This window comes from Hyla sarda, chromosome 11 (assembly GCF_029499605.1).
Source record: "Hyla sarda isolate aHylSar1 chromosome 11, aHylSar1.hap1, whole genome shotgun sequence".
Taxonomy (NCBI): Eukaryota; Metazoa; Chordata; class Amphibia; order Anura; family Hylidae; genus Hyla; species Hyla sarda.
The window spans coordinates 14,458,129-14,485,711 of NC_079199.1; the positions used below are offsets into that span (position 1 = coordinate 14,458,129).

A 27,583-nucleotide genomic window follows, 5' to 3' on the forward strand; every position below is an offset into this window, starting at 1 on the left:
CCCCTCCCATAGACATGAATGGAGGGGGCGTGACGTCACGTCCTAACTCCCGGAAACCCGGAGGTTTCCGAAACTGGAGATTCAGCATAAGGGTACGTTCAGACCAGCGGATTTTCTGCACGTATTTTGCTGCGGATACGCCGCTGAAGGACCTCCTATATTGTGCCTGCTCGGAGCGGCAATACGCTGCTACGAGTCTACACACTGCGATGTGAGACGCCGCGCGCTTGCACAGTATACTTAAACATCGCGGCAGCTCTCGGCCAAGCTCATTGAGCAGGGGGAGCGGCCGCGATGTGAGTGCACTGTGCATGCTCGGCAACTCGCACATCGATTCAGTGTGTCTGCATGTAGTGGCGTATTGCCGCTCCAAGCAGGCACATGTAAAGGCACCATAAAGAGGACCTTCAGCGGTGGATCTGCAGCGTATAATACCCTGTAAATCCGCTCATCTGAATGAAGACTCCTGGTCAGGAGGTTCCTATGATCCCCAACATTCATATTGCACCAGGATGAGTTTCTGTTCTGTTCACATGTTGCATTTGTAGTGATGGTTGTATTGGTGTCGTCCACTCTGGGTCTTGTGCTGCATTCACACTGAAGAATTCCAGTGTCAGGAAATTGTTGCCTTCTGTCCCTTTATCCATCAAGTGGAATTTCCACATGGAGGGATGAAGGAGGAGGCCATTCAATTCTACCTTTCTGGGTTCCGCGTGAAAACAAGGTCGGGCGGAATTATTTTTTTTAACCATTGACTTCTATTGGATTCTGCTCGCGGATTCCGCTTGAAGAATGAACTTGTTCGTTCTTCAAGCGGAAAGGAGTTCAGCGTCGGAATCCCGTTAGCAGAATTTCCGCAGTTTGGACAGGACAGCAGAAGAAACATTAAAGTCAATGGGCAGAGGGGATGAGCATTCATTTGGAGCGGAGAATTCAAGAGGAATTACTCGAGTAAATTCCTCTTGAATTACTCAGTGTGAACGCACCTTTATGGGGAACCAGTGATCCCTCACCTTGAGGCTCTACAGCAGTGGTCTCCAAACCGTGGACCTCCATATGTTGCAAATCTGCAACTCGCAGCATGACTGGACTGTCTTTGGTTGTCCGGGCATGATGGCATATGTAGTTTTGTAACAGCTGGAGGTCCACTGTTTGAAGACCACTGCTCTACAGCCTCCTGTGAGTTGTTGTAGTTTTGTGACTTGTAGTTTTGTGTCGCCCGTTGCCGATGGGTGAGTGGACTTTGGCGCCCGGTGCCTGTCAGTTTCCCCGTCCTGCCCCGCCTATTGTGGGTGGGCAGAACGGGGAAACCGAAAGTAAAGCCCCCCGCCCCAGATCTGCTATTGGTGGTCGCGTCTAAACTACCGATAGGAGGGGTGGCACCTCTGCCACCTCACTCCTATCTCTACAGGGGGATCCTGGTGTCATGGACAACCGTGATCCCCCTTCTATTCCGGTTCACCATAGACCCGTATGACCCGGAATCGGCGCAAATCGAAAGTGTAAATTCTCTCGCGATTTGCGCCGATCGCCGACATGGGGGGATCTAATGACCCCCCCCCCCCCTCGGCATTTGCAGGGCATGCCTGCTGAAGGATTTCAGCAGGAATGCCGTTCCGATCTCTGCCCGGCGGGTGGCAGAGGCCGGAGAAATACCAGGGTGCCAGGACGTCCCCGGACATCCTTGGTCCTTAAGAGGTTAAAAGAGTAGAAGTCTCTCTTAGCTTTTGCTGCTTTTCTTTTTTTTTCTTACGCAAGAAAGTCTGGCTTCTATATAAGACTAATTTCATACTGTGTCAGTGTTGTCCGTCAGATGCATCAGGCCAGCCCCCAATGTATACCTCTGACTTATATCTATGACGGATGCCACTTAGGGACATCTGTCATACTAGGGTCCCATAGGAGGACACTTTTTTTTTACCACAAGGCATATGTTTACTTTTGTTATCCAGCTCAATGGAATCAATATAGACCCGCGCTATTCCTACCAGCAAACCTGAACAAAGGCCAAAAGGACTCTGCGGGTAAATAGGGTCCGTGTACTGCGTGCACTGGGACAATATGTATCAGCCATCAATGTGTTAATAGTGTTATGGAGTGACTGACATTCACCTTCCATAGACTGCACAGGCGAGCTCCAGTGCCAGCTATTTAAAATGTTACTGTCCTTTAATTATAAAAAAAACTTCTGGCAAGTGAAAAGTTTTGATATCTATTATCTAGAGCAGTGTTTCCCAACCAGGGTGCCTCCAGCTGCTGCAAAACTACAAATGGGAATTGTAGTTTTGCAACAGCTGGAGGCATCCTGTATGGGAAACACTGCTCTAGATATAACCAGGAGAAGCGTATGGCTGGGCAATTGTTTTACATGATCTGATGGACTGAATGCTGGGCTGTGTCCTTCTCCAAGCAGTGTGTGTGTGTATATATATATATATATGTATGTATGTATGTATATATGTATGTATATATGTATGTATATATGTATGTATGTATATATGTATGTATATATGTATGTATGTATGTATATATATATGTATATATGTATATATATATGTATATATATATGTATGTATGTATATATGTATGTATATATGTATATATATATATGTATATATGTATATATATATGTATGTATATATGTATGTATGTATATATATATATATGCATGTATATATGTATATATATATAAATATAAATTTATTTTTTATTTTTTTACTTTGGACATGTCACCCAGATGTGTCAAGTTTTGATAAGCCTTTTGTTTTAGGGCTAAAATCGCCACTAATCTCTACGTAAGTTAACTGCTTAGATCAGTGTGTCCCAACCAGGGTGCCTCCAGCTGTTGCAAAACTACAACTCCCAGCATGCCCGGACAGCCAACGGCTGTCCGGGCATGCTGGGAGTTGTAGTTTTGCAACAGCTGGAGGCACTCTGGTTGGGACACACTGATAACTGGTCCAACGGCTGTCCGGGCATGCTGGGAGTTGTAGTTTTGCAACAGCTGGAGGTACCCTGGTTGGGAAACACTGATAACTGGTCCAAAGGCTGTCTGGGCATGCTGGGAGTTGTAGTTTTGCAACAGCTGGAGGCACCCTGGTTGGAAAACACTGGCTTAGATGCTGCTGTCAAAACTGACTGCCATTACTAGGCCTCTGCTGCTATTGTGACCAATCTACTGTAACAGATTTGTTTTAAAGGTTTTTAAAGGAATTTTGTAGTGGAATCCGAAGGATAGAGGGGGGGGGGGAAGTTATAGATTGCTGGGGGTCCGATTGCTGGGACTCCCCTCGATCTCCTCTGCGGGGCTGCAGCAGTCCTCAAAAAGGGGTTGTTCCATCCTCTGCATGATGCGGTGGCAGACATGCCCCTTCCATCTATCCCATAGACACATGAAGGGGGCGTGTCTGCTGCGGCTTCCTGCGGGGGTCGGTGCGGCGCGGACTGCCGCGGCCCTATACAGGAGATCTGTCGGGGGGGATAGCTGGGTTCACAGGTTTTTTCTGTCCATTACAGTATGTTATTGAGTCCCAATAAACTATCCCAAATCGGCTTGAACGGCGGTGACTTTTTTTTTTGGCCATGGAAATGAACGAAGCCTACCGCTGTCTTCCACAGTGTATGCTGGCGTCCTGATTTCAGCATGATGCCGTCAGATAGCTGTGACAGGCAGTACATCAGCCTTTCGCAGTATGTTTTACAGTGAAATGACGGGAAGTCTATTACAAAGTAAAATTAGTCCTGCAAAAACAAGCCCCCATATGGCTCTGTAGGTGGAAAAGTGTTAAGTATTAGAATGTGAGCAATTATTGAAACTGCTGCGTCCTAAGGGGTTAATTCAGTGTGAAAACAGCCATACCTAAATGAACGAGATACGTAGGTGTAGTTTTACGTGTCATTGCAGTTTCCATAGAAGACGTTACAAGGACAGAACCTTGTGTCCCTTGTATTTTCTGGTAGCGGTAATAGAGCGGAGAGACGTACAGCTATAGCGCCTGAAATAACACGAGTATAAGGCTGCGTTCACACCACGTTTTTGCAATACAGTTCCCGTATACGTTTTCAATAGAGATGAGCCAACTTACAGTAAATTCGATTTGTCGCGAACTTCTCGGCTCGGTAGTTGATGACTTATCCTGCATAAATTAGTTCAGCTTTCAGGTGCTCCCGTGGGCTGGAAAAGATGGATACAGTCCTAGGAGACTCTTTTCTAGGACTGTATCCACCTTTTCCAGCCCACCAGAGCACCGGAAAGCGGAACTAATTTATGCACGAAAAGTCAGCAACTGCCGAGCCGAGAAGTTCGTGACGAATCGAATTTACTGTAAGTTCGCTCATCTCTACACATATGCAAATTTCAATCAAACAACTGAAACTTTATTCATAATGGAGTGAAAAGTTAAAAACTTGTTAATTTTCTTTTTAAAAAACGGATGCAATAGGACATAAATTTTCAAACTGTATACGGTTTTTTTAACTGTATACGGGTTCAATTTTTTACACTCGTTCTGATAGTTTAGTCCGGTTTTAAGGAATCCCGTTTTCATCAAAAACCTGATATGGTAACTGTATTGCAAAAACGTGGTGTGAACCCAGCCTAAAGGTTCTGGCAAACACATTGTGATACATTGACAAGAGCTGTGTGCTCCAAGCCTGTATGCGGCTCAGGGGAGGTGGGGGTCCGAGCTGAACACAAACATATCCACTTCTTGTCATATTGCAGACTTCATAGTTTAGGGCAAGTGGACCCCAGAATTTGGACCTCAGACCCCCTAAAACTTCTGTAGTTTCCAGACAGGAGGTATACTAGCTGCCACCAGATTCCTCTTCAGTTCTTGGACCTAGCACATACAATGTCCAGATACTAGCCAGCCGGCCCGAGCAGTAATTCTATGTCAGAGATCTCCAAACCGGAGGTCCACAGTTTGGAGACCACGGTTCTAGACTTTTTGGAGGGGGCTCTGCCCTGCTACAGTGCATATTTGTTTCCATACAGAGGAAGAAGGCCCCAATACTTCTCACAGCTCTGGTTTTGCTGACGTTTTATCCAGTCTAAACAATCCCCCTATGACAGGGTGTCTCCCACTGTTGCAAAACTACATCTCCCTGGCATGCCCGGACAGCCTTTATCCATACACCTGATTAGATCAGTGTTTCTCTACCAGAGTGCCTCCAGCTGTTGCAAATCTACATCGCCCAGCATGCCCGGACGGCCTTCATCCATACACATGATTACATTGTGTTTCTCTACCAGAGTGCCTCCAGCTGTTGCAAAACTACATCTCCCGGTATGCCCGGACGGCCTTCATCCATACACATGATTACATTGTGTTTCTCTACCAGAGTACCTCCAGCTGTTGCAAAACTACATCTCCCGGCATGCCAGGACAGCCTTCATTCATACACATGATTAGATCAATGTTTCTCTAACAGAGTGCCTCCAGCTGTTGCAAAACTACAATTCCCAGCATGCCCGGACAGCCTTCGGCTGTCCGGACATGCTGGGAGTTGTAGTTTTGCAACAGCTGGAGGAACACGATTTGGAAAACGCTGCCCTGTGAACTAATGCGTTTGGACTCGGGGCTGATACATTGCAACAAACTATCAGGGCAGGAAAGAGATTGATGGTGTATTCTCTAGCTTGGCCACAAGTGTAACAGACCCTCAGCTCTATGTGAGCAGGACAAGGCTTGTGCTGGAAGTTGCAGTTTTGCAACAGCCAGAAAGCAACAGGTTGTGGAGAGTATGCCGAGAGTTTCGCAACATCTGGAGGTCCTTTTTTTTGCTGTCCACTGTCCCAGACTCATTGGAGGAGACTCTGACCCCCTACCGTGTTTCTGCGTAGACAGGTCTGTGGGGTTTGGACAGCGAATGTCCCCCAAGCCGTCCAGGTGGCATTACAAGTAAGACCCCTTGTTAGCATGGCCTAGACATTGTGCTGCAATGTATGAGCTGCTACATGTCAATACTAGATTCTGTGAGGCCTGTAGCAGAACATGGTGCTTTCTCTGCCCATCCTGTTGCTGCCATTATTGCATTACCCCCATTAGTACTCATTCATTCTGCTACTAGGGGGGAGAAGGGATCCATGAGGATTCTTTCAGTATGGGCAACATTTTTCTTTCCCCAGGAGATTAGTGTTTGCAGAGTTGTCCTGGAGAAGCTTCTGTTTCTCTCTTATTGCAGGAAACTTGCAGAATCCGTACAGAATAAAAAAAATTAAATGAAAAAAATGTATATGTGTGTGTATGTGTGTATATATATATATATATATATATATATATATATATATAATTTTTTTTTAATTTTTTTTTTTATTTTATTTGATATTTATGGCCAGGGTTACTGTCTACTTAGCATTCTATAAAAAACTTTAGATCTCCATTGATGGGGGTATTGAGAGGCGATGCAGCTGGGTTACATGGGGGGGCTATAGCTGTCCGCCGTTGGAGATGGGAGTGGATACTTCCTACACATAGCTAAAAGTAGCTGAAGTGCTTAGCAGAGGACTGCGCCTTGTTTTTTCTCATCATTTCTCATTAAAGGGAACCAATCATCAGATTTTACCCTATATAATGCTTGGCAAAGCGTTATATAGGGTAAAATTGTTGTCCTCAGTCACCGTCCCCGGGGGACGCTCCTGCCCCCAGGGATGGTGAAGATATGAAGTTATAAACTAGTCACCGCCGCCGCCGTAAGTAGTCACCTGGGCGGGGCGCTCTTCTCATCTACTCCCGTTCTTCGGCCGGGAGAGACGCCCCCTCCGCTTGATTGACGGGCCGCGTCATTGTTCCGCTCACTGAACAGACGGAGCAGAGTGATGACGCTGCCCATCAATCAAGCAGAGGTGGCGTCTCTCCCGGCCGAAGAACGGGAGTAGGTGAGAAGAGCGCCCCGCCCAGGTGACTACTTACGGCGGTGACTAGTTTATAACTTCATATCTTCACCATCCCTGGGGGCAGGAGCGTCCCCCGGGAATGGTGAAAATAAAGATTTTACCCTATATAACGCTTTGCCAAGCATTATATAGGGTAAAATCTGATGATTGGTTCCCTTTAAAGGCGTACTCCGGTGGAAAACAATTTTTATTTTTTATCAACTGGTGCCAGAAAGTTAAGCAGATTTATAAATTACTTCTATTTAGTAGCCGATAACTTATACTGGAATATCAGTATGTTATCGGCTACAAAGTTAATATATTATCGGTAAAAAAAAATCAATATCGGTCGATCTCTAGAACTGTCCAGAGCAGGAGAGGTTTGCTATGGGGATTTGCTCCTTCTCTGGACAGTTCCTCACATGGACAGAGGTGTCCGCAGAGAACACTGTGGTCAGACTGGAAAGAAATTCAAAAAGAAAAGAACTTCCAAAAGCATACATCAGCTGGTAAGTACTGGAAGGATTAAGATTTTTAAATAGAAGTAATTTACAAAATTGTTTAACTTTTTGACACCAGTTAATAAAAAAAAAAGTTTTCCACCGGAGTACCCCTTTAAATAGCCAAGTGTATGTTACACAGTTGCTCTAAAAGTATGTACACTGCCAGAAGCCGAGCACTTCTGCCTCTGTGTAATAGTGACTGGTGGCTCAGCACCCAGACCCCCACCCATCAGAACGTCTGAGGTCACTATGACGCATCACATTTATTTTTTTAAATAAATGATGAAGTCCTTGTTTTTTGCCAGTTTTACAGTGTCTGCCATTTAAAAGGAATCTTTAACATGTTTTGATCGGTTGGGGTCTGTGCTTACACCCCCCACTGATCAGGAGAAGGAGTGTGGAGGAAGGGGGCACTTTAGCACTTTACTACCCTGCTCTTGGTGATCTTAGTCTTTCTGCTTCATTATAAAACTATTGGGTAGAAAGACAGACTGAGAGCTGGGGAGTGAAGCGCACTACTGTATGCTTCTCCCCTCTTGTTCTCCTGAACAGTGCGGGTCTCAGCAATGAGACCCCTACCCATCAAAACTTCTGACATGTCCCTGTGACTTTTTTTTCTTTTCTTTTTTTTTTTTTTTAAATGACAGATTAAATTCCATCACATTTACTGCAGTAAGGCTCATCGAAACGCACATGTTTATAAACCACTTCTATCCCATTCTGCTTTTCTTCTTTTATTTTTTTCTATGTAATTGAAATCAAATGATTTTTTTTTTTTTTTTAGGTAAAAACCTCACTGATTTTGTCCATGTGATCATTCATGTCTTAAAGGACATCTGTAGTGTAAAATGAAGGATAGGCGATAAGTTATAGATTGCGGGAGTCCAGGCGCTGGGACCCCCTGCGATTTCCTTTACGGAGCCCCGGCATTCTGCTGGAAGGGAGCTTTTGTCCCTGCATGAAGTGGTGGCTGAAGCGCCCCCTCAATACGAGGACGGACACGCCACCCCTTCCAGCAGAATGCTGCTTCCCCGTACAGGAGATCGTGGGGGGGGGGGGGGGGGTCCCAGCGCCCAGACCCCCGCGATCTATAATTTATCACCTATCCTTCGGATAGGGGCTAAGGTATTTTACACTACGGATGTCCTTTGAAGGGGTACTCTGGTGAAAACCTTTTTTCTTTTAAATCAACTGGTGGCAGAAAGTTAAACATATTTGTAAATTACTTCTAATCTTAATCCTTCCAGTACTTATTAGCTGCTGAATGCTACAGAGGAAATACCATGCTTTTGGGAACACTGATGACATCACGAGCACAGTGCTCTCTGCTGACATCTCTGTCCATGTTAGCAACCGTGCATAGCAGATGTATCCTAAGGGCAGCATGGTGGCTCAGTGCTGGGGCCTTGGGTTCAAATCCCACTAAGGACAACAATAAATAGTTATTATTATTATAATGACGTCAGCAAAGAGCACTGTGCTCGTGATGTCATCAGAGAGAATTCCAAAAAGAAAAGAATTGCCTCTGTAGTATTCAGCAGCTAATGAGTACAGGAAGGATTAAGATTTTTTAATAGAAGTAATTTACAAATCTGTTTAACTTTCTGGCACCAGTTGATTTAAAAGAAAAAAGGTTTTCACCGGAGTACCCCTTTAAGGGAAGAGAGAATCTGCTTTAGGACACCTGGCAGCTTTATTCTCCTGGGAAAACAAAGGGTCGGCCATATAAAAATCCAGCTATACTCTTATTTCCCTGCACAGTCAGGCTTTATGTTCATCTGATGCAAGGTTTCCTAACCAGTGTGCCTCCTGCTGTTGCAAAACTACAGTTCCCAGCATGCACGGGCAGCCTTTTGCAGTCTGGACGTGCTGGGAGTTATAGTTCTGCAATAGTTGCAGGCAGACTGGTTGGCAATCACTGATCTGATGTCACCTTTAGAAACTGCGTGTGACTTGCAAACACCGCGTCCCCGGGACCTTTGTCCTGTTGCTTCACAGCCCGGACTCTTCCCTGCTTGATCCTTGTGAAATGTTGTTTTGCTTCTGGGCGAGTGTGATGTGGCGTCATGGGCTGCAAGTGTAAACCTAAGGCTATATGTTGGTGTTCCTAATCATAACCCTCCAGGATACGGTGAGTCAGGACTCTGCATGGGGTCATGTGACAGTCGGGTTTAGGCTTTGTTCACACTTTATTGTAGGTCTGTGATGGGAGTCTGTTCTGCATACCGGCCTAGTGCTGGAGAGTTCCTGATGGATGTGCGAATGCAGAACATATGTGGCGAAGTGCGTGGTGCCTTATTACCTTATACAGCAGTGTTTTTTTTTGTTTTTTTTTACCAGTGTGCCTCCAGCTGTTGCAAAACTACAACTCCCAGCATGTATGGTCTTTCAGTGCATGCTAGGAGTTGTAGTTTTGCAACAGCTGGAGGCTCCGTTTTGGAAACTGGCGTACCAGACGTTTTTCATTTTTATTGGGGAGGGGGGCTGTGTAGGGGTATGTGTATATGTAGTGTTTTTTACTTTTTTATTTTATTTTGTGTTAGTCTAGTGTAGTGTTTTTAGGGTACAGTCACACGGGCGGGGGTTCACAGTAGTTTCTCGCTGGCAGTTTGAGCTGCGGCAGAAAATTTGCCGCAGCTCAAACTTGCAGCCGGATACTTACTGTAAACCTCCGCCCATGTGAGTGTACCCTGTACATTCACATTGGGGGGAAGAAACATCCAGCTGTTGCAAAACTAGAACTCCCAGCATGTACGATCGGTCTATCAGTGCATGCTGGGAGTTGTAGTTTTGCAACAGCTGGAGGCACACTGGTTGTGAAACACCGAGTTTGGTAACAAACTCAGTGTTTTGCAACCAGTGTGCCTTCAGCTGTTGCAAAAGCTACAACCCCCAGCATGTACGGACAGCGGAAGGGCATGCTGGGTCTTGTAGTTATGCTACAGCTGGAGGCATACTACTTTGGCTGGGGATGCTGGGGATTGTAGTTATGCAACAGCTGGAGACACACTGGTTTGCTACTTAACTCAGTGTGCCTTCAGCTGTTGCAAAACTACAACTCTCAGCAGTCACCGACAGCCAACAGGCATGCTGGGAGTTGTAGTTATGCAACCAGCAGATGCACCACTACAACTCCCAGCATGCACTTTAGCTGATTGTGCAAGCTGGGAGTTGTAGTTATACAACAGCTGAAGGTACACTTTTCCATAGAAAAAATGTTTTCTATCTATATTGATGATCTATACTTAGGTTGGCTTTCCCTCGCTGACCTTCTGGACTAGGTGCGGGTCCCAGCTGTCGGACCTCCACCAGGTCTCTTCATCATGTCAGAAGTTGTATAAAATGTTATAAGCCCAGATGACAAAATAGATTGGTAGATGAAGGGGGGGGGGGAGGTTGGCGCCTGACAACATACTGTTTATTGTTGATGCGGTGTTCCCTGTTATCTGGATATGAGAGCACATTAGATCAGGCAGAAGGTCTCTTCCCACGGCTCTGTCCCTCGGGATCCTTACAGCGCAGTACCAGGTGACTCCTCCAGATTACTTGGGGGTTTTTGCACATTATTTGGGTCCTTGAAGTAATATGGTTCATCTTCTGCTTTCCTACAGATGATAAGAAGGACATTGACCATGAAACAGTGGTGGAAGAACAGATCATTGGTGAAAACTCTCCACCCGATTACTCCGAATACATGACGGGAAAGAAACTCCCACCTGGGGGAATACCAGGCATCGACCTGTCTGATCCTAAGCAATTGGCTGAATTTGCAAGGTATTTGTTCTTCCATAGAATTCTTTAGAATGGTAAAACTGTATTAAATTGTAAAAACATAGAAGTATCATTAGTTGGGGATTGTTGCATCTTGGAAATTGACTTCTAACTGCACCTTTCCCATCTCAAGATGTTATCCTTCTATATAGGATATGGAATAATAGAGATGAGCGAACTTACAGTAAATTCGATTCGTCACGAACTTCTCGGCTTGGCAGTTGATGACTTATCCTGCATAAATTAGTTCAGCTTTCAGGTGCTCCGGTGGGCTGGAAAAGGTGGATACAGTCCTAAGAGACTCTTTCCTAGGACTGTATCCACCTTTTCCAGCCCACCAGAGCACCTGAAAGCTGAACTAATTCATGCAGGATAAGTCATCAACTGCCGAGCCGAGAAGTTCGTGACGAATCAAATTTACTGTAAGTTCGCTCATCCCTATGGAATAACAAGCTGATTGGTGGGGATCTGGTCGCTGGGACCCTATTGTTTACTCCGGGGAAAATGATGTCCCTGTTCTTAGGATTGGTGGCAGGTCCCAGAGGCTGAACACCACAGTGATCAGCTTGTTATCCTATAGCCTATGGATAGGGGATGAAAATACATCCTTAGGTTATGTTCACATGTGCAGGATCTGCTGCCAAGCGGGATACTGCGTTCAGTCATATAGTTACCTAAATGGCTGCAGCAGGTTGTGTGATTTTACCCTTAAAAGGGGAACTCCGGGTAAGTCAACTTATTTCCTATCCACGAGATGTGGGTTAAGTGTCTGATTGTAGAGGTCTGACCGCTGAGACCACGTGATAGCATTGATTATCTGATTGGGCCATCATTCCTACTCCAAGGGTGGAGGCCCTAGCTCCCTGTAGACGGGTAAGTTGAAGGGACCCGTATAGGAGATCCTGGCGGTCCCTGTGGTCGGACCGCTGCGATCAGACTGTTACTTCCTATCCTGTGGATAAGGATTAAGTTGACTTTCCTGGGGGGGGGGGGGGGGTGTTGTGAGCTGGCAAGGGCCCAACTGGGTCAGAAAATATTCCTCCAAAAGTGGAAATTTGCTTGTCCTTTTTTACTGCCCTTCCTGCATCAGTACCCTCAGATTTTCCTTTTAGTGGTTAAAGGGTACCTCTCATCAAATAAACTTTTGATATATTTTAGATTAATGAATGTTGAATAACTTTCCAATAGCATGTTAATAAAAAAATATGCTTCTTTCTATTGTATTTTACCCGATCAGTCCTGGCAGCAAGCATTTCTGACTCATGCTGGAGTCCTAAACACTCAGAGCTGCCAGCCTGCTTTGTTCACAGCCAAACAGGCTGTGAACAAAGCAGGCTGGCAGCTCGGAGTGTTCTCCTTTGTGAACAAAGCAGACTGGCAGCTCGTAGTGTTTAGGACTCCAGCATGAGTCTGAAATGCTTGCTGCCTGGACTGGTAGGGAGACCCCTAGTGGTCATTTCTTCAAAGTGGAAAATTAAATAGAAAGAAGCATATTTTTTTAATAACATGCTATTGTAAAGTTATTCTGCATACATTAATCTATAATATATCAAAAGTTTTTTTGATGAGAGGTACCCTTTAAAAGAAATTAGTTAACCACTTAATGATATCAGGTGTAAATGTATGTCCTGGTGCCCTGAGAATGTCCATTTATGTCCTAAGGGGCATTCAGACTATGAAGCAATTACACCGGTAATGGCGGACATCAGCGACTATGCTGATGCCCGCCACTAACCCTTCAGATGCCGTGATCAGTACTGTTCAAGCAATCTGAAGCAGTTGTGGTTCTTGTATTCCAATGGTCTCCAACCTGTGAACCTCCAGATGTTGCAAAACTACAACTCCCAGCATGCCCGGACAGCCGTTGGCTGTCCGGGCATGCTGGGAGTTGTAGTTTTGCAACATCTGGTGGTCCGCCAGTTGGAGGCCACTGTTGTATTCTGTCATTGGGCCACCCGCAGCACGATCGTGAGATTCTGAAGAATGAATAATGCGGCCGGAGGTCTCGCCACTCCATGGATCTTTTTGTGTAGTCGGCCCACACAGACAGGCTATACAAATAGATCGCCAATGCATAGCACGGAACAGTAATAGCAATTCTAAGATTGCTATAATTGTATATTAAAAATGAATAAACATATTTGGTATCGCTGTGTGCTTAAATGTTTAATCTTTTAAAATATTATTTAAAATGTCTTTTTTAAAAAAAGTCTAAAATTGCAGATTTTTGGTCACCAAACATCCCCGAAAAAAATGTCACACTTATGCAAAAGTACCGTTAAAAACTACAGATCACAATGCAAAATAATGAGCCCTCATACAGCCCTGTATACAGAAAAAATAAGGGTTTAGAATAGGGGAACTGTAAACATATATTTTTTATTTTTCTTCCTTTAAAGGGTATTCCGCCCGTAGACATCTTATCCCCTATCCAAAGGATAGGGGATAAGATGCAGGACCCCTGCGATCTCTCCTGCAGCTCCCCCGTTTCTCAGCTGCACAGAGCGAGGATCGCTTTGAAGCTGATGACGGGCGATACAGGGAACAGAGAATCGTGAGGTCACGGCTCCGCCCCCTCTATGCAAGTCTATGGGACCGATACGTCATTATACTCCGTCCCCTGCATCGCCCATCATCAGCCACAGAGCAATTCTATTAAGAAATCTGAATCATTCCAGTACTTTTCAGCTGCTGTATGCTCCTCAGGAAGTTGTGTAGTTCTTTTCTTTCTGACCACAGTGCTCTCTGCTGACACCACTGTCCATGTCAGGAACTGTCCAGTGTAGGAGCAAATTCCCATAGCAAACCTCTCCTGCTCTGGACAGTTCCTGACATGGACAGAGGTGTCTGCAGAGAGCACTGTGGTCAGACTGGAAAGAACTACACAACTTCCTGTGGAGCATACAGCAGCTGATAAGTACTGGAAGGATTAAGATTTTTTTTAATAGAAGTAATTTACAAATCTGTAATTTACAAAAAACGTTTTCCACTGGAGTACCCCTTTAAGATTCTGCAGCAGTCACCGTGTGGTGCCTCCAGCTGTTGCAAAACTTCAACTCTCAGCATGCCCGGACAGCCAATGGCTGTCGGGGCATGCTGAGAGTTGAAGTTTTTCAACAGCTGGAGGCACCCTGGCTGGGAAAGACTGCTTTAGATTCTGCAGTTTGACTTCGTCCTCGGCCTGGCCGGAAGCCCAGTAAGGTCCTAGGGTGAAGCTATGGGGCTCCTGTACAAAGCCATTGGCTGTCTGGGCATACAGGAGTTGAAGTTTTGCAACATCCGGAGGGCCACAGTTTGAGACCACTGCTTTAGACTAAATCTTATCAACCTCTTACTGCACAGTTTTGGCCAGTGTCATCCATACCGGGGAGAATTTTTTCACCCTTCATGATAGAATGTCGCGTAGCTCACCTGCAGCTGGTGTTCTGCAGCTTACAATTGGCTTGCAGATTTTCTGCTATGGCTTTTCCGTAGCGGAACTCATTGACTTTATTGGGTAGCAACGTAATCCGTTTGTGGGATTCTGCAGCTAAAAGTCTGCGGGTGTGCTATGTGTGACCCCCCCCCCCACCCTTATTATTTATATTTGACCCCCGCTTCTACTTTGATCATGTACAATGCACTTTTTTTTCCCTTTGAAGAATGAAGCCAAGAAAAATCAAAGAAGACGATGCTCCAAGGACGATTGCCTGCCCCCACAAGGTAAGTCTAAACCTGATCATTGTCAGGGGTTTAGCGGATGTCTGTACTCCATAATGTCTAAATGCTGTTATAGGGTATGTGGAAAGGTGTTAATATGTTTTAAGAAGATTTGTCTCTTGTGGAAGGGTTTGACTGTCTGAACCTGGGAAGTGACTGGCGGCTTCTCCGAACCACACATGTGACCTTTCCATAAGGGACAACGCTGCTAAAGTGGTGTACACTAGATTATTTTCTTCATGGTGATTCTTCAAGGGTATATTCATAGGTGGTAGTTTTGCCGCAGCATATGGACGTCTGCAGTCCTCCTTCAGCTCTATTGGACAATTGTAGCAATCTCTTCTACAAATCTTTTACTTTTCAGGATTCCCTTTTACTGGTTCCTTCTATATGTCTCTCATTTTATTGTACAGCCATAGCCAAAAGTTTTGACACTGAATCAAACTTTCATTTTTCTGCTAGTCAGATGTTTCTATGGATAAAGTACAGTTTTTAAGCATTTCATAAGTTTTTACACTTTTATTGTTGAATACATCAAGTTTATTAAAATAAAAATGTGAAATAAAATACATACACACAGATATATATATATATATATATATATATATATATATATATATATATATATATATATATATATATATACATATATATATATATATACACACACACACCCCCCCCCTCAAGTTACAATATTAATTGGTTCCAGGACAACCATTGTATGTTGAAACCATTGTATGTTGAGACCATAACTCTATGGAAACCTGGTAATTGGTTCTGAAGCCCCAAAATGTCATCCAAAAATAGGAAAAAGTGAGGATTAAAGAAAAATAAGCTGTAATCACTGTCTATGTCAGTGTTTCCCAACCAAGGTGCCTTTGGCTGTCCGGGCATGCTGGGAGTTGTAGTTTTATAGCCAAAAACAGAGACCCACAATCCTAATATTATTTCAAAAAGTATAACAATCTTTATTAGACAATAAAAAACAACAGTTTTAAAAAATTAGTAAAAGGCAGAGGATGACCTTACGCAGGAAACAGGTGCCAGTGGACCTGGTATGGGTAATGTAGGTATTCAGTCAAGAGCATACATAATATAAGGCTGGCGTAGCTGCATGTTTATGATATCGTAACAATAGATATAATATCTAACATACATTGAGGTAACATAGGGAGCAGCAATGCGATACAACAGACATAAATAGGAAATACCTAAAAAAGACTACCTGTCATATACCCAAAGGCCAGGAGCACCAAGCACCAACACCCCAACGCACGTTTCGCGTATGGGCTTCGTCAGGGGGCCCCCATACGCGAAACGTGCGTTGGGGTGTTGGTGCTTGGTGCTCCTGGCCTTTGGGTATATGACAGGTAGTCTCTTTTAGGTATTTCCTATTTATGTTGGGTATATTGCATTGCTGCTCCCTATATTACATCAATATATGTTAGATATTATATCTATTGTTACGATATCATAAACATGCAGCTACGCCAGCCTTATATTATGTATGCTCTTGACTGAATACCTACATTACCCATACCAGGTCCACTGGCACCTGTTTCCTGCGTAAGGTCATCCTCTGCCTTTTACTAATTTTTTAAAACTGTTGTTTTTTATTGTCTAATAAAGATTGTTATACTTTTTGAAATAATATTAGTATTGTGGGTCTCTTTGTTTTTGGCTATATATTGGTACCCCCGGGACCTACATACGGCACGTATTGTTTTGCCGTTTTTGTTGTTTGGCTAAATTGAGTTGTAGTTTTGCAACAGCTGGAGGCACCCTGGTTGGGAAAGACTGGTCTATATAGAGGAAAGGAGCTTCTTCAGGGTCCTGTACAGTACACGCAAAATGTAGCCGCCCTTACCTGGTGTCAAAAGGAGCAGCCACAGGCACAGGTAAAGAGTACAGAACACGTAATACCTCCCTGTACTGTAGGGTGCGCTAGCAGACACTAGTCAGTGCATGCACTTCAGTAGTACAGGTGTGAATGCCCATTCTGATTGGTCAGTTCCTCCAGTTGTGACACGTCTCACAGATCTGGACTGTCTGGAGCATTGTATGTTAAGTCTGGTTTCAAGTTACAATGGTCCAGAAAAGACCATTGTATATTGAGGCCATTGTAAGTTGAGGGATCACTGTGTGTGTGTATGTATATATGTATATAGATAGATAGATATAATCTCTATCCACTGTGGATCCCTCTCTCATTTATTTATTTATTTTTTTTAGTTCCCTCTGTCAGGCTGGATATCAGTTTCTGGTCCAATTCCTGACCTTTTATTCTTACCGCATCTCTGTGCAGAATTTATCACGATTTCTGTATTTTTTTTTTCCCCACCCATTTGAGAATTGACCTCAGGTTGTTAATGGGATTGAGATCTGGATAGTTTTGTGGCCATTGACCCAAAAGTTTTGTAGCCACTTCTTCCTTGTGACACGGTCTCCATGATGCTGGATAAGGCTTTGTACATCACCAATCGCTCCTGGATGGTTGGAGAAGTTGCTCTTGGAGGATGGGTAGATATTGTTCTTTATTCAATGTTCTGAGGGAATATTGTCAGAGAGTCCATTACCTTGGATGAGAAGCCACCCCAAACATGAAAGGTCTCAGGAGGCTTTACTGTAGGATGACGCAGGACTCGGCGTCACCTTTCTTCTCCGAACAAGAATTCTTCCGGATGTCCCAAACAGTGTGACGGCTTCATCAGAGAAATGACTTCACCCCAATCCTTATAGACTGAATGTCATCTGTCTTTGGTTTTCTTGGAGGGAGGTGGCTTCTTTGCTGCCATTCCTGAACAAGCGCTGAACTGGTGCTGAACCCGTCCTGCAGCGGAATCCTCTTCAGGAGACGTCCTGGCACTTAATCTAATCTTCCTCCAAGAGCAAATTCTCCAATCATCCAGGAACAATTTGGAGATGACCAAAGCTTTATCTACCATGATGGAGACCGGCTCACAAGACAAAAGTGATAGCTAAGTGGCTCAATGAACAAAACATAAACATGTCTCTATCTGCTCCATTGGTGGGGACACAAACCTTGGGTATATGCTGTTGTTGCTAGGAGACTTGACACTATGGAAACCAAAAAGGTCGGCTCTTCCCAGCAGGATATACGCCTACAGAGCCTGAGGTAATCCGTTTTAGCTTAGTGTCTGCAGGAGGCAGACGCTGGTCTGGGGTTTCCCAGATCTGGGGGCCGTAAGGTGTTGCAGGCGGCGGCGGTGGTCCAGCCTGCCCCCTGATTGTTTTCTGTGCCCACCCTAGGGACGGCTTTGGTAAGTCCCAATGGAACCGATAGAGAAAAGGATTTTACGGAAAGAACAAAAAATCTCCTTTTCTCTGAGGATCCATTGAGGATACATCAGGTGTAAATGTACGTCCTGGTGCCCTGAGAATGGCCATTTATGTCCTAAGGGGCATTCAGACTATGAAGCAATTACACCGGTAATGGCGGACATCAGCGACCATGCTGATGCCCGCCACTAACCCTTCAGAGGCCGTGATCAGTACTGTTCAAGGAATCTGAAGCAGTTGTGGTTCTTGTATTCCAGTGGTCTCCAACCTGCGGACCTCCAGATGTTGCAAAACTACAACTCCCAGCATGCCCGGACAGCCGTTGGCTGTCCGGGCATGCTGGGAGTTGTAGTTTTGCAACATCTGGTGGTCCGCCAGTTGGAGGCCACTGTTGTATTCAGTCATTGGGCCACACCCGCAGCACAATCGTGAGATTCTGAAGATCCATTGGGGGACACAGCTCCCACCCTTTTGGTGTTCCTGGTTTGGTTACCTGTCCGAGGGTGTGTTCAGTTATTTTTTGTTCTGTGGTTAGTACCTCGGACTGGTCTTGGTTTTCTGCCTTTCGGTCCTCTCCTACTGCTCTGGGACTAAACTGATTTACCTCAGGCTCTGTAGGGGGGTATATGCAGCTTGGAAGAGCCGACTTTTTTTTTGTTTTCCATAGTGTCAAGCCTCCTAGCAACAACAGCATACACCCAAGGTCTGTGTCCCCCAATGGATCCTCCGAGAAAAGGATTTTATGTTAAGAACAAAAAAAAAATCTCCTCCTTTTTGGGTCCAAGGCCATAAAACTCAATTTAGAACCTGTGGTCGGTGCTTAAGAAGGTGGACCAACAAAACACCGAAATTGTGATAATCTCCGCACAGTGATGAGCGAAGAATTGTTGGTCACCAGTCAGGGTTTGGCACAGATGCTGATATCCAACATGACAGGGGGAACTGCAGAAGGCTTGAAAAAGGGGTCGGTACTGGAAACATTGAGCTCTTGTATAAACTATATGTACTCGTCAATAATAGTTTAAATGAAATGCTATTGATTGTACTTCAGTAACCTAGAAATATCCGGATTAAAGAATATTAGTGCTTGACAAACACAATATGTAAAAATGTATACTGAAGTTATAGTTAGTTTATTTTGAGGAAATACTTACCTTTCTTTTTGACTTGACTGGAGTTAAAGGGGTACTCTGGTGGAAAACTTATATTTTTTTTTATTTTTTTTAAGTGAACTGGTGCCAAAAAGTTAAACAGATTTGTAAATGACTTCTATTAAAAAATCTTTACCCTTCCAGTACTTATTAGCAGCTGTATGCTGCAGAGGAAATTCTTTTCTTTTTAAATTTCTTATTTGTCTTGTCCACAGTGCTCTCTGCTGACACCTGATATCCCATATCAGGAACTGTCCAGAGCAGCATAGGTTTGCTATGGGGATTTTCTCCAGCTCTGGACAGTTCCTGATACATGCATCAGGTGTCAGCAGAGAGCACTGTGGACAGGACTAAAAGAAATTAAAAAAAAGAGAAGAATTTCCTCTGTAGCATACAGCTGCTAAAAAGTACTGGAAGGGTAAAGATTTTTTTATAGAAGTCATTTACAAATCTGTTTATAACTTTCTGGCAACAGTTCATAAAAAAAAAAAAAAAAAAAAATCCACTGGAGTACCCCTTTAATTACTGTGAAATTACCATATCACCGACAGACACCATGCAAGTGAATGGGGTCCGTCGGGACCCGGCAGTAGCCGTTTGCTTCCGACCCGTTTCAGGGTCCGTTGAGCTCCAGAAGAGAGAGAGAGAAAAAAAGGGCTGAATGGATGCCAATGGCAGTGTGAACCTAGCCTTTCTCAGTGACTTATTACTTGGCTACTCTGCTCTTGGGTGCATGTTTTCAAACTTCAGTAGCGGTCTACTTGTTTGGCTGAATGTGCACATAAAATCAATGGGGGGAGGGGGATACGTTGCTGACAGACCCCTCTTATCTTCCTTGACTACTAAAGTTTAGCATACCTGATTTTTCTTTACCTGATCTCCTATGTCAGGATTAAGTTGGCACACCACAATAATCGAAAAGGATTGGCTAATATAATTGGCGCTTATATGTGCAGTGATCCCTCAACATACGATGCTAATTTGTTCCAAATGAACAATCGTTACTTGAATCCATCGTATGTTGAGGGATCGGTGCAATAATATAGAAAGATATACTCGCCTGTCCCCGGGGTGTCCCCCTCCGCTCCGAACAATCACGGCTGCCCTGGATCATCGCTCTCCATCGCCGTTAGCGCTGCGCACACCACGCCTATTGGATGACGTGATGACGATGGGGAGCGACGGCCATGCAGCGGAGCATGAAGAGGACGGTCCGGAACGCCGGGGACAGGTGAGTGACACTCACCAGAGCACACGGAGCACATTAAATGGCTATCCGGCGGCAGCTGAAGCAGTCTGCATTGCCGGATAGCCGTTTATGCAATGGCCTCGACATACAAAAGCATCGCATGTTGATGCTGCCTTCACCATGTGATGGCCTCTGATTGGCCATCGTATGTTAAAATGATCATAGGTCGGGGGATCACTGTACTTTGTACGGGGAAATACTCCATATCAGGCCTTCTCCGACTGCTCTTACCTAGCTGCTCTGTCCTTTTTCTCTTTCAGGGATGTACAAAGATGTTCAGGGATAACTCTGCAATGAGGAAACACTTACACACACATGGTCCGAGGGTACACGTCTGTGCAGAATGTGGAAAAGCCTTTGTCGAAAGCTCGAAACTTAAGAGACACCAGCTGGTTCATACTGGCGAGAAACCATTTCAGGTATTTACCCTATTATGTTATGATGGCTTTATAGCAGCGGTCTTCAAACTGTGGCCCTCCAGATGTTGCAAAACTACAACTCCCAGCATGCCCGGACAGCCGTTGGCTGTCCGGGCCTGCTGGAAATTGTAGTTTTGCAACATCTGGAGGGCCACAGTTTGAAGGCCACTGCTTTTATAGTCTCTGTTTACGTTTTCTAGCAAAACTGCTGAATGTTGGCAGCAGTATAATGGTTTATTTATTATCTGCTGACACCTGATGCCCGTATCAGGAACTGTCCAGAGCAGGAGAAAATCCCCATTGCAAACCTATGCTACTCTGAACAATTCCTGACATGGACAGAGGTGTCAGCAGAGAGCACTGTGGACAACATAAAAAAGAAATTCAAAAAGTAAAGAATTTCCTCTGTAGCATACAGCTGCTAAAAAGTACTAAAAGGATTAAGACTGGAGTACCCCTTTAAGTTACCTATCAAAGTTAACTGGGAAAATCTGCAACAAATCTGCAGCTTTTAAAATGGGTACTCTGCTTCTAGACATCTTATTCTCTATCAAGAGGATAGGGGATAAGATGTCAAATTTTTTTTTGGGGGGGGGGGGGGGGGTAATGCTGCTGGGGCCCCCATGATCTCCTGCAGCACCCGGCGAATCTAAACAAATGCAGCAGTGGTCGTGACGTCACAGCCACGCCCCCTCCATTCATGTCTATAGGAGGGGGCGTGATGGCCCAACATGCCCCCCTCCCGTAGACGTGAATGAAAAGGGTGTGGCGTGACATCACGAGGGGCATGAACGGCCTCCAGATCCGAGCGTGCTGAACAAAAGGTTCAGAACGCCGGATAATCGGAGTACTCCTTTAAGTCCTACTTAAGCGAATGTTGCCAATGATCTTTAGCAGATCTTCATTGTGTAAACATAACCTTAGTTTGCTAAATAGGTTCGCTGCGTTCACATCACGATTTCTCCATCCGACTTGAGTAAACGATTTTTATAGCTTAAAATCGTATGAAATCGTAAATAAAGTTGGATCCATTGACCTCCATAAAAAAAATCTGATCCATTACACACATCCGATTTGATTTTCACACGATTTTTGTTCGGGTCTGAAATCGGATGCGGATCAAATCAGATGTGTGTAATGGATCCGATTTTTTTTTTTTTTTTTTTTTAATGGAGGTCAATGGATCTGACTTTATTTATGATTTCATACGATTTTAAGCTATAAAAATCGTTTACTCAAGTCGGATGGAGAAATCGTGATGTGAACGCAGCTTAATGAACCGGATCGCACATCAGAACAGAACCTTATAGTTTGCATTGACCCCAGAGTTGCCATGTTTTTATGTTTTGCTACAATTAGAGTTGAGCGAACGAACAGTAAATTGGCCCGCAGTGAACCTCGCAGCTCGGCTGTTGATTACTTTAGTCTGTGTAAATTAGTTCCTAGAACTCTGATTGCCTAGAAAAGTCCAGGATAACAGCCTTAGGTCTCCTAGGTCTGTATCCACCTTTTCCAGGCAACTGGAGCCCTTGGAAAGCTGAACTAATTTACGAAGACTAAACTAATCAACCGCCGAGCTGCGAGGTTCACTGCGAGCCAATTTACTGTAAGTTCGCTCAACTCTGGCTACAATCCTGAACTTGGTTTTGATGTCTCTTTTGGTTGTGATGTCTCTTTTGGTTGTGATGTCTCTTTTGGTTGTGATGTCTCTTTTGGTTGTGATGTCTCTTTTGGTTGTGATGTCTCTTTTGGTTGTGATGTCTCTTTTGGTTGTGATGTCTCTTTTGGTTGTGATGTCTCTTTTGGTTGTGATGTCTCTTTTGGTTGTGATGTCTCTTTTGGTTGTGATGTCTCTTTTGGTTGTGATGTGTGCTAATTTCGCTATACTCCTTTCTTCCAGTGCACATTTGAAGGCTGTGGAAAACGATTCTCATTGGACTTCAATTTGCGCACCCACGTGCGGATTCACACCGGAGACCGACCCTACGTGTGCCCATTTGACGGCTGTAACAAGAAATTTGCTCAGTCGACCAATCTGAAATCTCACATTTTAACACACGCCAAAGCCAAAAACAACCAGTAACACTTTACAAACGGAAAGACGTCTTAGCCTGCGCAGCATCTTTACAGGTGTATGACAGAAAAATACGCCTTCCCTTTGTACATGATTTCCAGGGATACATTTTAAAAGAAGCCTACTTGTCACCTGAGACAATTTTGATAAATTACTGTAGTCGACTTCAATGGAAACAACTCTACAATCCAGCGCTTACGACGCTCTGTTACCCGCTTTCCAGTTTTCAAGTGTATTTTGTAAAGTGCCCCTCCTCCCCTCCCTTTTTCTCGCCACCCATCAGGAGAGACGTGTCCCGTATTTACACCCAGACTTTCCACCACCATGTTGAAATTTGGACGTTTTCACCTCTACATAGACTCTCGCCTGTTCCTGAAATATTTTTTTATTTTAATTTTATTTTGTATTTTTTTTTTTTTTTTTTTGTGCAAGTGTGCATATTGTACACTTTTTTGGGGGATATGCTTAGTAATGCTATGTGATTTAATTCTGAAGGTTAATAACTTTTTTCGCTTGCAGTAGATTTTCTTTAAAAGAATGGACAGATACTGTACTAAATGCATACTTCAAAAGTATTTTTTTCCCTGTAAAAATCAAAAAACGAGAAAAAAAAATAGAAAAAAGGAGGAAAAACAAGTCTTTATAATAGGTTTTGTTTGCTATCTTTATTTTGGTTGTATTTTTTAGATGTTAACACCTTTTGTATAATTGTACCGTATATAGCTGTATTGAGATCATGTAGCACCGATTTAGTAGACGTGATTTAAGCTAGTGTTAATTCAATCCATTTTTAGTCATTTATTTTTTCGGGGTGGGTGGGAGAAAAAGGTAGGGAGGGGGTGTGGACGGCAGCGTCGATCCTGCCTGATGCTTATTGTTTTTATTTGTTAGGTCAGTTTCAGAAACTGGTGCTCGGATGTAGAATGTAATGTATAGGCGCCCCCCTTTTCCCAAAGTTTAGCAAAATTGACCTGGACAGCAAGTAGCAGACCCTTCCTATGGTCCCCACCCCAAATCTGTGAGTTTGGGCAACAATATCCTGTATTTTAAATTATTGCAAATTTAATTTTTCTTGCCCTTTCCTTCAAATGAATTGCTGCTCGTTTATCTTTAAAGGGGTTATCCAAGAAGAAACTTAGAGATAGATATATATATATATATATATATATATATATATATATATATATATATATATATATATATATATATATATATATATATATATTTCTATCTATCTATATCAACTGGCTCCAGAAAGTTAAACAGATTTGTAAGTTACTTTTATTTTAAAAAACAAACAAAAAAAACTTAATGCTTTCAGTACTTATGAGCTGCTGAAGTTGAGTTGTTCTTTTCAGTCTAAGTGCTCTCTGATGACACGTGTCTCGGGAACTGTCCAGAGTGGAAGCAAATCCCCATAGCAAACCTCTTCTACTCTGTGCAGTTCCCGAGACAAGCAGAGATGTCAGCAGAGAGCACTGTTACCAGACAGAAAAGAACAACTCAACTTCAGCAGCTGATAATTATTGGAAGGATTAAGATTTTTTTAATAGAAGAAATCTACAAATCTGTTTAACTTTCTGGAGCCAGTTGATATAAAAAAAAAAAAAAGTTTTTCCCTGGAATACTTCTTTAATATCAGTGGTGTCCAAACTGTGACCCTCGAGATGTTGCAAAACTACATCTCCCAGCATGCCCGGACAGCCAACGGCTGTCCGGGCATGCTGGGAGATGTAGTTTTGCAACATCTGGAGGGCCACAGTTTGGACACCACTGTTCTTAAAGGGGCACTCCAGTGGAAATTTTTTTTTTTAATTTTTTAAATCAACTGGTGCCAGAAAGTTACAGATTTGTAAATTACTTCTATTAAAAAAAATCTTAATCCTTCCAGTACTTATTAGCTGCTAAATACTACCGAGGAAATTTTCTGTGTTCCAAAAAGAGAAGAATTTCCTCTGTAGTATTCAGCAGCTAATAGGTACTGGAAGGATTAAGATTTTTTAAATAGAAGTAATTTACAAATCTGTTTAACTTTCTGGCACCAGTTGATTAAAAATGTTTTTTTCCACTGGAGTACCCCTTTAGAAAGGATCTTATTAGAAGTTTCCAGATACTCCGGCACTGCTTGTACTTCACGATATAGTCGCTGTCGATGACTTGTAGGTTTATAACACAACTGATTGCCGTCTTATCCACTATTAACCTGATGTACAGACGATACACGGCAGACATGGCGATACACGACCCTAGTGTTATTCAGGAAGCAACTGCATGGAGATCTCCGCATGAAGTTGTGCCTCTCCCCCCTCCTCCATTATCTCTGTCTACATGCGGGAGGGCGGTCTGTCCCTCGCCTCCCGGTGACTGGATACTTGGGTTGATAAGAATTGTTGGTCACGAGTTTCCTACCTGTGTTAACTACCACCAGGCGTACTTTTTGTATTTTAATACTGTAAATACATTTATTTCCCAAAAATATGTTCAGTTTCTATTTTTATTATTTTTATTTTTTTTACTAGTTTTTGCAGATTATTCTCGGCTAGTACAGTGTGGTAGCTTTTGTCCTTTTTTCCTGACAATTTTTGTCTTTTTAGGTTTCGCAGCAGAACTGTGACTGGTACGGAAACTGTTCAATTGCTCCAGCTATTGCTTCCTTTTATCACCTCATTGAGCTTGTATACTCTGTTTTGTTGCTAGATATGACTTGGCTTAAAGGAACCTCTTGGACTTGTAAGTACAGGGCTTAAATGGGCACTGTCATGAAATAAAAAAATTGATATGTTGTAGTACTTAAGTACTACAACATATCTCTAATATAGTTTAATTAAAAAAAGTGATTTTAAACCAGTTTAAAATCACTTTTAAATTCGGCCACTAGGGGTCGCCCTCCTAGTGGCCGAATGCATTCGGCAGTGACGTCACTACAGAATTTCGTCTCATTTGAGCCTGGCAAATGAGTCGAAATTCCAGTCACTGCGGTGCTCGCTCCCGCCTGTCAATCAAACAGGCGAGAGCGAGCACAGTGAAATCCAGGGCTGCGCATTGGCTCCCTGGACTCTCACACTGGCCGCCTCCCTGCTGCATATTCTCCCTGCAGCAGGGAGGCACATGGCTCCTACCTCTCCTTACAGCCGTGGCTCCTATGGGGATACGCCGCCTCCTCACTGCTGTGTCCTGTCATTACCGGGAGCGCGTTATAAAGAGAGGGGGGCGCCATTTACAGGAGGGCCCATCACACTCTGAGCAACAAGCGTGTGCCCGGCTTCCTGTCATGCTCCTACACTCTGGTAACTCTCTCTATGGTTCTGGAGGACTTTCAATCCTCCAGAAACATAGAGACAGTTTCCAGAGTGTACGGGCATGACAGGAAGCCGGGCATACACTTGTTGCTTGCTACGGACCCCCGCTCATGGTCCGGCACAGGTGAGGGGGAGGGGGGCGATATTGGTCGGGGGCTGGGTGTCTTCCAACACAGGGTGCCTCCAGTTGTTTCCCCACTACAACTCCCAGCATGCCCTGACAGCAAATAGATGTCAGGGCATGCTGGGAGTTGTAGTGGTGAAACAGCTGGAGGCACCCTGTCAGGAGAACTATGGGCGGAACTCGGCCCCCAGCAGGCATCAGTGACGTGGTGCCTGCTGGGGAAGTCTGCCTGGTAGTGAGCACACTACCAGGCAGACAAAATGCCATTTTTAAGATAATAAAAAAATAAAAATAAATGCAGGGAGGGGGTTAGGGATAGATGGGCAATAGGCAGGGACAGAAAAAAAAAAAAAGAGGATGGTGGGAGCTACCCTTTAAATGTTTCCTTTGAGTAGATTTCTAAAGGGTTAGGGTGGGTTCACATCACGGTTTGTCCTCAATTTTCTATCAGTTCTTTTTTTTTATTCTAAACTGTATTCCTTAAAGCGTACCCATCAGATCGCACAAATTATTTTTCTTTTTAATATATCACTCAGTACCTAATCCTGACCATCTACATCTAATTTTTATGTGTCTAGAACCTTTATTTATTTTTATTACACTTTTAATTTAGCTGACTAGTCTGAATTCCTCTCAAAGGGAGGGGGCGTGGCCTCACTGCGCAGATCTCCGCCCCCTCCCTCAGTATGCTGTCTGCTCACATCTCCCCTAGCATTAGCAAAACTACAACTCCCAGCTTGTCCTCACTGACAGTAGCCGGACACAAGATGACAGTGGGAGGATTTTTCCTCCAGCTCTGAGCCCTGCACTCACAGCTGTCAATCAAGGAAGTGTGTCCATGACATAGGTGATGACTCATGGACACAGCAGGACTAGTATCTGTCCAAGCAGGCAGGGGGGGGGGGGGCAGTTGTGTGACTGGATTTTTCATTATGAAATACTGAAAATTTTCTAATGAAAGCAATTGCAAAACCTATTGGTTATACATGCTTTACAACATATCAAAAGTTTTTGTATCTGACAGCGCCCATTTAAAACCGGACCAAACTGTATGCAACCACGTGCTTAAAAAGAACCTGTATACTGTTTTGAACCGTATACGGTTTGAAATTTTTTT

The 27,583-nt window shown here is 43.9% G+C and overlaps 1 protein-coding gene across 1 annotated transcript in view; it reads left to right on the forward strand.

Moving 5' to 3' along the window:
* YY1 (YY1 transcription factor) overlaps positions 1 to 24,189 on the forward strand; it is a 46,813-nt gene extending 22,624 nt beyond the window's left edge. Inside the window, exons 2-5 of the mRNA XM_056546745.1 lie at positions 10,992 to 11,154; positions 14,793 to 14,853; positions 20,811 to 20,969; positions 22,870 to 24,189. Coding sequence (XP_056402720.1) covers positions 10,992 to 11,154; positions 14,793 to 14,853; positions 20,811 to 20,969; positions 22,870 to 23,052 — 566 coding nt within the window. The 3' untranslated portion in view covers positions 23,053 to 24,189. The remainder of the gene's footprint in view (positions 1 to 10,991; positions 11,155 to 14,792; positions 14,854 to 20,810; positions 20,970 to 22,869) is intronic.
* The last annotated feature ends 3,394 nt before the right edge of the window (positions 24,190 to 27,583 follow it).